General features: G+C 61.3%; 1 protein-coding gene across 1 annotated transcript; it reads right to left on the reverse strand.

The window, feature by feature from the left end:
- Positions 1–9481: 9481 nt before the first annotated feature.
- Positions 9482–12346, reverse strand: LOC140902661 (uncharacterized). Its single transcript, XM_073322987.1, has one exon. It carries the CDS (start codon positions 12344–12346, stop codon positions 9482–9484), a length of 2865 nt encoding a protein of 954 aa, XP_073179088.1.
- Positions 12347–12601: the final 255 nt, after the last annotated feature.

A 12601-nucleotide genomic window follows, 5' to 3' on the forward strand; every position in this document is an offset into this window, starting at 1 on the left:
AGCCCTGGGGCTCAGCCCGGGTTGGCGTCTCTCCCCTCGGCCCCTGGGGCTCAGCCCGGGTTGGCATCTCTCCCCTCGGCCCCTGGGGCTCAGCCCGGGTTGACATTTCTCCCCTTAGCCCTGGGGCTCAGCCCGGGTTGACGTTTCTCCCCTTAGCCCTGGGGCTCAGCCCGGGTTGGCATCTCTCCCCTCGGCCCCTGGGGCTCAGACCAGGTTGGCATCTCTCCCCTCAGCCCTGAGGCTCTGGGGTCGCCCCCCCACCCAGTGACTGGATTGGTCGAACTGGGCTGCACCAGCCTCTTCCCCCACAACCCTTTGCCTTGTTCTACCAGAGCCCGCCAAAACCTCTAGCCAATCATAGAGGGGCATCGGTATATTATGGCCAATCATCGCGGGGCGAAAGGACGGCGGCCGCCAATCAGCGGGCAGCGCGGGAAAGAGACCTGGTCTCGCGCCCGGCAAAACGCGACTAACGGCTGGGGCGCGAGGCGAGGGGAGAGGAGAGGAAAGGAAACCTGCCCGCCCCGCCCCGCCCCGCCCCTAGGCGAGAAGGGCGGGGCATTCCCTCCCCGAAGAGTCGGTCAGCCACGCCCACTCCGCGAGGGGCGGGGGAAGCCCTGCTCGGGCAGTTGGAGGAGAGGGGCATGGAGGTGGGAGGGGTCTGTAGGGGCATTGAGGGGAGTGGGATGGGGGAGGGGTCTCTGGGGTGGGATTGAGGGGAGTGGGATGGGGGAGGGGTCTCTAGGGGCATTGAGGGGAGTGGGATGGGGGAGGGGTCTCTGGGGTGGGATTGAGGGGAGTGGGATGGGGGAGGGGTCTCTAGGGGCATTGAGGGGAGTGGGATGGGGAGGGGTCTCTGGGGTGGGATTGAGGGGAGTGGGATGGGGGAGGGGTCTCTAGGGGCATTGAGGGGAATAGGATGGAGGAGGGGTCTCTAGGGGCATTGAGGGGAGTGGGATGGGGAGGGGTCTCTGGGGTGGGATTGAGGGGAGTGGGATGGGGGAGGGGTCTCTAGGGGCATTGAGGGGAGTGGGATGGGGGAGGGGTCTCTGGGGTGGGATTGAGGGGAGTGGGATGGGGGAGGGGTCTCTAGGGGCATTGAGGGGAGTGGGATGGGGAGGGGTCTCTAGGGGCATTGAGGGGAATAGGATGGAGGAGGGGTCTCTAGGGGCATTGAGGGGAGTGGGATGGGGAGGGGTCTCTGGGGTGGGATTGAGGGGAGTGGGATGGGGGAGGGGTCTCTAGGGGCATTGAGGGGAGTGGGATGGGGGAGGGGTCTCTGGGATGGGATTGAGGGGAGTGGGATGGGGGAGGGGTCTCTAGGGGCATTGAGGGGAGTGGGATGGGGGAGGGGTCTCTAGGGGCATTGAGGGGAATAGGATGGGGGAGGGGTCTCTGGGGTGGGATTGAGGGAGGGGGATGGGGAGGGGTCTCTGGGGTGGGATTGAGGGGAGTGGGATGGGGAGGGGTCTCTAGGGGCATTGAGGGGAATAGGATGGGGGAGGGGTCTCTGGGGTGGGATTGAGGGGAGTGGGATGGGGAGGGGTCTGTAGGGGCTTTGAGGGGAGTGGGATGGGGAGGGGTCTCTAGGATGGGATTGAGGGGAGTGGGATGGGGAGGGGTCTCTGGGGGCTTTGAGGGAAGTGGGATGGGGGAGGGGTTTCTGGGATGGGATTGAGGGGAGTGGGATGGCGAGGGGTCTCTAGGGGCTTTGAGGGGAGTGGGATGGGGGAGGGGTCTCTAGGGGCTTTGAGGGGAGTGGGATGGGGGAGGGGTTTCTGGGATGGGATTGAGGGGAGTGGGATGGGGAGGGGTCTGTAGGGGCATTGAGGGGAATAGGATGGGGGAGGGGTCTCTGGGGTGGGATTGAGGGGAGGGGGTCAGAGGCGAGGGGTCTCTAGGGGCATTGAGGGGAGGGGTCTCTGGGGTGGGATTGAGGAGAGGAGGTTGAGGGAAGAATCCCAGGGGCCCTGAGAAGAGGGTACTGGGTAAGGAACCCATAGGGCAGGGGTTCTCAACCTTTATCTTTCTGAGCTGCCCCCCCCCGCCCCAGACACACACTGTGCTATAAAAACTCCAGGGCCCAGCTGGGCCACAACAATTGTGTTTCTGCATATACAAGCCAGGGCCGGTGTTAGGGGGTAGCAAGCCGGGCAGTTGTTCTGGGCCCCGCACCACAGGGGCCCTGCGAAGCTAAGTTGCTCAGGCTTTGGCTTCAGCCCCAGGTAGTGGGACTCAGTGCCCCGGGCTCCAGTCCCATGTGGCAGGAATTTGGCTTTCTGCCCTGGGCCCTAGTGAGTCTAACGCTGGCCATGCCTGGTGGACCCCTGTAACCTGCTCACGGCCTCCCAGAGGGCCCCGGACCCCAGATTGAGAACCACTGATATAGGGGATCTGGGTGCAGACCCAGATCCCCAACCCTGAAAGGCCCATGGATTCAGTTCAGAGAAGTGGGGAGGGAGCTCACTGACTCCCCACTCCTTCCTGCCCCTTCTCCCTCACTTTACCCGCAGCTCCCTCCACACACTCTGTGAACTGAGTTGCTGGGGTCTCAGCACAAGCTCCTGTCGCGGTAGGGCCTGTCACCCTTGGGTGAAGGCCTCCTTTCCTTCACACCTCCACAGGGGTGCTACCTGGCCCCCTCACCAGCAGAGAGGCTGAGGGCTGAACGGGCCATGGGACCCCTGCACCTGCACCTCAGCCCTTGGGGGTTTCCCCGCAGGGTAGTACTAGGACAGGCTGTTCCCATCCAGGCAGACCCAGCAGCCTGGAAACCGTTCCCGTCCAGGAATGCTAAAGCCAAGGACGCAGTTAAAGAGAAGTTTCAGAGTAGCAGCCGTGTTGGTCTGTATCTGCAAAAAGAACAGGAGGACTTGTGGCACCTTAGTGACTAACAAATTTATCTGAGCACAAGCTTTCGTGAGCTACAGCTGAATGCATCCGATGAAGTGAGCTGTAGCTCACAAGAGCTTATGCTCAAATAAATTTGTTAGTCTCTAAGGTGCCACAAGTCCTCCTTTTCTTTTTAGTTAAAGAGAGGAAGACCTGGGGGTTGAGAGGGAATAGATGACGGCTGGAGCCATGAGCAAGCTCGTGTCCTTGTAGTGCTTTGTGTGGTGTGTTTGTACAGAGCCTGGCGCAGGAGACACCGAGCCAGACAAGTAGCTGTAGTAATCAGAAGATGCACCCTTTGCATTCCCCCAAACAGCCACTCGAGGCCATTGTGGGTCCATTCCCTGTTAGCTGCATGGCGTTGGGGAAGCAGGCAGGGGAGAGCTGGGGTGGCTGGCAGAGGGAGTATTGGAAGCTCTTTGGCTTTGCTCCTTGCAGCAGGAGCAGCAGCCAGCATGAATCCCTGCAGCAGAAGGGCAGGCGATGACCCTGGCCTTGCCCCCTCTGGCCTGCAGCTGACAGCATCGCAGCTGGGACACCACGGTGCCGGGCAGAGACCTGGCCGAGTCAAGCGGCGCAAAACCAAACGGGAGCGCAACTCTGCTAAGTTCGGCAGGAACACTGCGGTCGGAGGTCTGGAGCAGAGGCCTGGCTGCAGGACGCTTCAGAGGATGCCAACCCCGGGCTGGAGCTCGCACTGCGCTGGCTACGCCAAGTCCACCCCTCTACCAGCCATCAAAAGGGACTCCGGCTCCATGCCGGTCATCATAACCCAGCACAGGCTCAGCCAGCACCTGGGCATGTTTAACAGGGAGGTGAAATCAGCTGACATCAAGAGGCTGCTGGATCCCCGAAGTGAGCGAGAGACGGAGACAAGTGCTGCAATCCCTGGCGCAATCAGCCAGGCTTGGGAACCCTGCGCCCCTGGTCAGACATGCGCTCCAGACAGACAGCATGGGACCAACGCGCCTGTACCCCACGCCGTGGGCGAAGGGCCCCAACCTACAGCTGCCCCTGCTGCCAGGGAGCTGGGCCCAAGTCACTCTGAAACCGCGGTGGTGGAGACAGGAGATTCCCAGGCTGAGGTCCCAGCTCCCCTGGACGAGAAGGAGAACGTCCCCCCGAGTGGGGCCGAGCCAGGCGGTGCCACCGCCACCATGAGGGAGCTGGCCCAGGAACTCCAAACCCATCTCGACCTGACATCGATGTTCCCGGGGCGCAATCTGATCAGCGAAAGGCGCCAGACAATACTCAGCACCCTGCTGGACCGGCACCAAACCCTGCCCGATCTCTCTGCCCTAATGGTGCATAACAAGCTGTGCGGTGGCTCTGCCCAGGGAGGTAAGGGCTGTGGCCAAGGGTGTGCGGCGGGGTGGGGGTCAGCAAACTCATGACATCACTACAGCTGTCATAAGCTAGGCAGGGACAGGCCTGCTTAGTCCTTGGAGGGGAGACTCCTGATTATCCCAGGGAGCAGGGTATGGGGTTCAATAGGGGGCGCTCTTCCCTGGCAGTCAGTGCTGGCCCCAGTTCAGCACTAGGGCCCTGTCCTGTAGGGAGCGGGGTGTGGGGTTCAATAGGGGGCGCTCTTCCCTGGCAGTCAGTGCTGACCCCGGTGCAGCGCTAGGGGCCTGTGCGGCAGGGAGTGGGGCAGGGGCTCAGCAGGAGGCGCTCTCCCCTCTCACTGTCAGTGCTGGCCCCAGTGGGGCGCTAGGGGGGCTCTCCCCTGGCAGTCAGTGCCGGCCCCAATGCAGCACTAAGTCTTTCAGATGCACACCCCAGCCCCCTGTATTTTAATTCAAGTTCCCTGGGGTCTGTCCCCCGGAGTTGGGGTGCTAGCCCTAATGCCCAGGCCAGGCCCGACTTGTGCAGTTCCATTCTGCCTTCTCATCTCCCTGCTGCAGTTTCCCTAGTTGGCATCCCAGGTCCCGCACGGGGTGGGTGCCATGACTTTCCTGTACTAGCTTCCTGCGGTTTTGGGCCGGGGGGGGCCGATTGGTGCATTTCCCCCAGAAGCGGGTGCAGTGAGCCTGCGGTTCGGGGCCGGGGGGGCCGATTGGCACATTTCCCCCAGAAGCGGGTGCAGTGACTCTGTGGTTCGGGGCTGGGCGGAGTCATGTTCTGTCCCGTCGCTCTGGAGAGGCGGGTGCAGTGACCCTGCAGCTCTGGGCCCGGGGGGGGGCCGATTGGCGCATTCCCCCCAGAGGTGGGTGCAGTGACCTTGCGGTTCGGGGCCTGGCAAGGGCGTCGTCGTGTTCTGTCCCATCGCTCTGGAGAGGCACCTGGCCCACAGTGCGTTTGATTCCTGGGTTTGCGCAGCCTCCTGATTTTCTGCTGCCCTCAGCTCTTAGGAGCCCAGATGCCAGGGGTCAGGCGCTGCTGTTGGGTCCGGGATCAAGTGGCAGCTGGAGCTCTGAACAGGGCATTTCGGGGAAGAGGAGAAGGGGACAGGACGTGTTGGCCTGCAGCAGCCCCAGCCCTGTGCACACGGTCATTAAAACGGTGAGTGGCCTGTGGTCCCTGGAAAGCCCCCTGCCCCCCTACCCCAGAACCTAGTGGCTGGAGGGCCATAAAGGCACCTTCCTCCATCATTGGGGCAGCAAACACCTCCCACCTGCTGGGTTGTCAATCTAAAGGCCTGTCACTAGGCCTGCCTACCCCATTTCCAGTGGGACTCCAGGGGACACGGAGAGGACCCAGTGACTTTCCAAGGTGGGGTCTTTGCCTTACTGACTTGTGTGCATGGCCGCATGCATGTGGCATTGGTGAGGGACAGAGATTAGCTAGTTAAGATGAGAGCAAAGGTCCTTTGCCCATGGGGAGGTGGAGACCTCTGGTCGGGCAGAGCTGGCCTTACCTCGCAGGGATGTGTGGGCCGTGACTCCGTAGCCCCGGAGATGGGCTGCAATCGGTACAGACTCTCTAAGCCAGTCCCATTGCAGAGCACCCCAGTGCGGAGTGCCCCAGCCCAGCCCCACATACCCCATCGGACCCAGGTACACCAGAGCACACTGCCCACACAAGGGGCGGAGTCGGCAGATGGCCCCTGTCACTCCCAGCATTTGCCCTGTTAGCTGGCATGCCGTCCTCCTCCGGCTGGACAAGCCAGCCCCCTTCTCTTTCCATGCAGGGAGAGAGGAGAGCGACCCGAAGGGAGGACCTGGAATCCCTTGGCGCATGCGAGCCATTTGGCCAGCACAGCATGCACCCCACAGCAGCTCCGTCCCACCACGTGCTCCTGTCCGGCTCGGCCCGACACTCATGCACAATAGCCACCTTTGCCCCGCAAGCCCCAGGCCCCCTGCCCAGAGCTGCTCCATGCTGCGGGAGATCCTGGGAAGCCATCTGGGAGCCCAGGACCAGGCTCGAGAGAGCCAGCATGGCCTTTAGGCTGGCCCGAAAGGAGTGTGCCTCCGAGGGACACGGTCAAGGGCACTGGATGCCATTCGCAGCTGGAGATTCGGTGCGGACCTTGGGTCTGGACAGCAGGAGCCCTGCGGAGTGCCCCTTGGCTGGGCCCCTTCAGCATTCCTGTGCCCACCGGCTGAGCCCAGAGCTGTGGCAAGTGCTGCAGACCCAGACCCAGAGCAAGCGGCCCCCACTGGAGCTACACACTTCCCAGACCATGGAGAGAGCCGCCTCGGAGATGCAGACCTCCTTCGATGTCCTGAAAAGCATCTGGAGCCCCAACCAGCCAAGCCAGGCAGCAGAGGTCCTGGCCCCCCGAGCGCTGGCGTGGCCTTGTCCAGGGCACAGGGCTGTCTCCTGGAAACTGTGCTCAGAACCAGCACTCCTCCCGCAGGTCTGCTCGCTGGATAGGCAGGGGCCTCACCTGGAACCGCTCCTGCCCCCCAAAGAAGCTCAAAAGCCCAGGCATGCCAACAGGCTGTTGGTGAAGCCCAGAGACCACTGTCAGAAGCCGGCATCCATGGAGCCAGTGAGAGCCCCCAACTGCTACCAGCCATGGGACTCCAGAGCCGCCGCTCCCAGAACCTGGGATCTGCCGGAAGCCAGTGGGGAAGGCTGCCCCCATGCTGGGGAATGGAAGAGCAGGTTCTCCCTGGGGGGGCCCCAGCAGCTACGCACACTCCAGCAGCTGCCCATGTCCTTCTTCCCCCCCTCAGAGGCGCTGGAGCACAGCCGCTCGCCGCAGCCCACTCTGCATGGATACCTGCTAGAGGAGGGCAGCCCTGAGGCCTGGGTCTTCCCCCGCATGAAGCTGTACTGAGAGATCTTGGCAGGGGGAGGAAGTGCATTGGGAGCCCTGGCACCGCCGGCTGGATTGGGGCGCTCACTGGTCCCTCCAGCTCCCAGCTGCCTTTCCTCGGAGCCCTGTGCGGCGTCAGTCAGTACTGGGATCAACTGTGCGGCTTTAGGGGCCTGCGTGCAGCCCAACTCTGTCATGGTCAGGGTATCCACCCCTCTTGGGTCCCCCAGGTCACCTCCCAAGCAGGGGGCTCCCCCAGAGCCGAGGCCATGTTAGAGGCTCCTCAATAAAGGCCAGTTGTCAATAAGTGGCACTGTGGGGGTTTCCTTGGAGGTGAGACAGTTCCTTGGATTCACAGCCACGCCAGGCTGGGGGGCAGGTTCCACTTCCCCCTCTTGCCAGCCCCATTCCCAGGCGCCCCCTTGGGGTTAGTGTCACTGCCTCCAGCCCCCAAGGAGTGCGGGCCATTCCCAGAGGCTCTCTGAGGCCAAGGCAGCCATGGATGCATTGTCCTTCTGAGCCAGAGCAAAGGCCTGGGGCCAGGAGCCTTGCATGAACCCTATCACTCCCCCTCTGTGAGCCCCCGTTGCAGAGAATTGCCTTTAAGAAAATCGCCCCCGAGATGCCCCCTGGAGGATCCGCAGAAGCCTCAGGCAGTGGGATTTCCATCCCTGCTGCTTTGCTGCCGTAGGCAGCATGACCTGTCCTCCCGCCCGCACAAGGAGATGGCTGGCTGAGCGCATCCCACTCTGCTTTCCCGCTGGGGTCGTCTTATTCGCCCGCCCCTCTCCAGGGCCAGTGGCCTTCCAAACCATAAACTAAACCAGGGACCCAGAGGGCCGGGGGGCTGGCTGGCTGGAGAGACAGAGGGACAGACAGACAGACAGATCTCCCCTCAGGCTGAATGCTCTGTTATGCCCTTGTACAGATCCTCCATCACTGAGTCCCTGTGACCAGGCCGTCACACTGGGATTCCCCCCAGTCAGGGTCAGATCACTCATGGCTTTCGTAGTGGATATTCCCCCAGCCCCATTGCCCCTGGAGGGTATTAACTGGGAGTCGGGACTGCTCTGACCCTGCTCAACCTCCCTCGGGGCACCCAGGAACTGTAATTTTCAGTTCTCCTGCTCTGCCTCGTTCCCCCCCCACCAGCCCCTGGACCCCCACCATAGATCCAGCTCCCTTTGCCCCCTCTCACAGAGGCTGCCATGCATCGCCCCTAGTGCCTGAACCCTTCCCCTGCAGGTCTCCAGCCTGTGTCCTCCAGGTTCAGGGGGGACCTTGGTCAGATGTGCCCAGGCAGAGAGCAGGTCTCACAGCCCGGGGCCAGCCCCAGGCCAGAAGCTGCCTGGGCCCTGGCCCACCTGCTCCTCCTGGGGAGTTTGTCTCTTAGTTCCCCTGCCGGGTCCATTAGTGGATGTAGTGTAGCAGTAGGCTGTGGGTCCCAGGAAATTAGAGAGAGAGGGTGGGGGAGGGGATCTCTTTTATTGGACCAGCTTCTGTGGAGGAGAGAGACAAGCTTCTGAGCCACACAGCGCTCCTCTGCAGGGTCCATTTCCGTCACTTGCCCCGGGGCCCTGGAAGGTGCACGCTGCTGGCTCCATAGGAGCCGTGGGCAGGGTGAGGACTCCAGCAGCAGCTTAAGTTGCCCGGTTGAGGGATACTGAATTCCCAGATGGAGGGAACAGAAGGCAGGTTATTCTGAGTGCAGGGCTGGGAGCCAGGGCTCCTGGGTTCAGTTCCTAGCTCCGGGAGGGGAGTGGGGTCTAGTGAGTTGGAGCAGAGGGCGCTGGGAACCAGGAGTCTTGGGTTCTCTCCCAGCTCCAGGAGGGGAGTGGGGTAGAGCAGGAGGGTCCAGGAGTCCTCTACCCCAGATTGGCTGCGTGACCTCAGAGAAGTCACCTCCTGGGGGGGTGGGGGTGAGGAAGGTTAATTAGTTCCTGTCTGAGGCACTCTGTGGACAGTTCAGCTGTCAGAGGGAATTCTGTTCCTGTCCTCCCCGCAGGTCCTGGCTGTCTCCAGTGGGCAGCTGCCACGTCCCAGGTCAGAATTTACCTACAAGTTCCTCTCGTGCTGTTGCTTCCAGCGTGTCCCGAGATGAATTCAAACTGGGCTCGGGTCCCATTGCCCAGTTCTGTCACTCATGGAGGGTCATTCGAACACGAGGCCAGGTGGGGACTGGAGGCTCTTACGCCCAGGGAAGCCAGTGGCAAAACTCCCAAGGGACAGGACCAGGCTAAGCCTCAGAGATAGAAACAGGCGGGCTGCTTGCTGTGGGCGGTGAGGTTGTGAGGTGGGGAAGTTGCTGGTGATAGAGGAAGTAATGGGCTGCAGGGGATGGGGATTGGCAGTGGTATAGAACCACTGGAAACTCCCATTTCCTTAGCCAAGCTGGGATGTGGACTCTAGGAGTGGCTTATCTTCCTCATCAAATGGATACAACTCCTCCTCCTCCTCCATGTAGCTGCCTTTCAGAGCCTTCCGGAGTTTGGTCCAAAAGAGCCTCTGGGCTGCAGGCTCCAGGGGCCAGCTGATGTAGGTCTTCTTGAGCATCACCTTCCTCATGCGGTGGTAGGCAGACAGCTCCCTGTCGGGGATGGCCTCCAGGAGCACCATCACCAAGACGTCCTTGAGCTCCTCAAAGAGCCGGTAGCTGGCCAGCTGGATCTCCAGAGAGCACCACTCACTTTGCAGGTAGCTGCGACTGATAACACAGACGGTCTTGCGGCTGTTGTAGATGCTATCCACGATGTTGTCAACAATGCTCTTCCCCAGCTCGAAGTCCCGGTGGTGCAAGCAGAGGCGGAAGGAGCCCTGGCTGCTCTCCAGGCTTGGCACCAGCTGCTCCAACACCCACCCCTCATCAGCGGAGTTGTAGGAGATGAAGGCATCATACTGGAAGTGCTCCCCATCCTGCCTCCTCCAGCGGTCATTCACCCAGGAGCGCAGGATGTAGAAATGGTACTTGAGCCGCCAGTAGGCCCGGTGGTAGATCAGCGGCAGCAACATGAGAAGCAGCAGCGCCGGGGCAGTGACAGAGAACAAGTACAGCCCCACGTCCAGGAAGCAGACGTGTGTGTCAAAACTGTAGACATAGCCCAGCTGCTGGCGGGAGTCGCAGGAGTAATTGTAGAGATAGACCACCTGCACCCACCTGTTGGCCAGCCAGTTCTGGAACCACAGGTTCTCGCAGGTGCAGCTCAGGGGGCATTTGCGTAGGTCCAGGTACCTGAGCAAGCCCAGGGCATTGGCCACACTCACATTGACGGTCTGCAGCTGGTTCTTGGCCAGGAGCAGCGAAGTCAAGTTGCTGAGGTTCCCGAAGACCTCCAGCGTCAGCGAATGGAGCCCCATGTTCTCCAGGTTCAGTTTCTGCAGGCGGCTGAGGTTTTTGAAGATCCCAGGTGGCAGATCTTGCATGCCATTGCTGCTGTCAGCCAAGCTCAAATACTGCAGCTGAGCAAGGTCGTCAAAGGCATCCGGGGAGATGGAGAGCAGCTTGTTCTCTGACAGATAGAGGAAGCGCAGTGCAGCCAGGCCTTGGAAGAACTTGGCGGGGATTATTTTCATGCCGTACGGCTGCTGAGCTTGTAGCTTGAGATCATAGAGTTTGTGCAGGTGCCTGAAGGGTGGGCTCTTGTGCTGTGTCTTGGTGATGTATTGCAGTTTGTTGCCCGTCAAATCCAGCACCTCCAGCGTGGCCTGCACCAGGTGGAAAATTTCACTGCTGATCTCCTTGATGCGGTTGCCATCCAGGTAGAGTTTGGAGAGGCTGCATAGCCCGCTGAACGACCTACTGGTCAAGTGGCGGATGTTGTTGCCCCCCAGGTCCAGGATCCGGAGCAGGCTGAGGTGCCTGAAGACGCAGGGGAAGAGGATGGAGATGCGGTTATTGCGGAGGTTGAGGGTGCGGAGTCTGACCAGGTTGGTGAAGCTGGCCTCGTAGAGGTCGGTCAGCAGGTTGTTATCCAGCCGCAGCTCAGTGAGGTTGTAGAGCCCCTTCAGGGCATGTTTGTGCAGGTAGGAGATGGTGTTGATGTTGAGGTGGAGGATGCGCAGATTGGGGGCGTATCTGAATGCCCAGTATTTGACTGAGAGGATGCGATTGTAGCGGAAGCTGATGAAGTGCAACGCCTCCAAAAACGAGGAGTTTTGGCAGGTGCTGAGTCGGTTCAGCAGGTTGTGTTCCACCACCAGGCTCTCCAGAGGGTTGTGCTGCCACTTGTCCACACAGTCCAGCCACTTGAGCTTGTTCCACGAGAGGTCCAGAGTCCGGATCGGCGGGCACAGGGAGAAGGACACGTTCCTCAGCTCCCGGATGTTGTTGCTCTGCAGCAGGAGGTGGTTGAGCTGGTGATTGCCCAAACGCTGGCAGACCTTGCTCACGCCTTCGTTGCCTAAGTGCAGGCCGGAGTAGTCCAGGCTGTGCGGCTGCAGGCTGGACACATTTAGAAGATGGAAGACATCCAAGGGGTTCCCCTTCAGCAGCAGGTAGCTGAGGTTCTGGAGCTCGGCGCCAGCAAAGGAAGTGACGTTGGAGATGTTGTTATAGGACAGGTCCAGGCTCCTGATGTGGCGCAGGAGCTGTGGGCCGCCACCGTCCACGGCCCGGAGCGAATTGTTGCACAGATGCAGGGTGGAGAGAGATGGGGGGAGCGGACAGCTGGAATTGAGAGAACTCAGGCTATTGCAGGACAGGTTCAGCACCTGCAGTCTTGTCAACCCCTGCAGGCTGCAGGCCACGTCGGCAAAGCTCACCAGGCGGCAGGAGTACAGGTCCAAGGTGCGGAGGTTGCCCAGGGGCTGCAAGGCGCGGGGGTGAATCGTGCTCAGGGGGTTATTGCGCAGGGAGAGGTGGGTGAGGTTACCCAGACCTTGGAAGGCCCCTTTGGACAGCTTGGCCAGGCGATTGTCGGACAAGTTGAGCGTGTCCAAGGCGCTGAGGTTCTCGAAAGCCCCATCCTCTATCGTCTCCAGGTGGTTACAGACCAGCTGCAGCTGCTGCAGCTGTGGCAAGTGGCGGAAGCTGGCCGGAGGCAGGCGGCAGATGGAGTTGTGGGAGACATTGACGAACGTGGCGTCAGGAGGCAGGTCGCCCACAGCGCTGGTTATGTCCTTCAGGAAGCGCTGGATGCACCGGAAGCTGTGTGGGTCCTCCATGGACTGGATACAGTTCCTGAAGCCATAGGCAGACGCCCCCGGCATGAGGAGCAGCCATGCGGCCAGGAGGGGAAAACCGGGGCCCATCCTGCCTCCCCGGGGACTGGGGGCTCTCCACACTGGCACAGAGACCTAGAACCAGACGGTCAGTGTGAGCCTCTGCTCTGAACTGCCTGGGACAGAGGGGCAGAGCTGAGCACAGGGACCTGGGGGGCCGCAGAGACTGAATGAGGACTCCCTTGGGATGGGGGGCGGGGGGCGGCAGGATCCTGGGTTCTATTCTGGCTCTAGGAGGGGAGTGGGATCTGCTGGATTAGAGGGGGCTCTGAGAGCCAGAACTCC

Source organism: Lepidochelys kempii, chromosome 24, assembly GCF_965140265.1.
Source record: "Lepidochelys kempii isolate rLepKem1 chromosome 24, rLepKem1.hap2, whole genome shotgun sequence".
Classification (NCBI taxonomy): Eukaryota; Metazoa; Chordata; order Testudines; family Cheloniidae; genus Lepidochelys; species Lepidochelys kempii.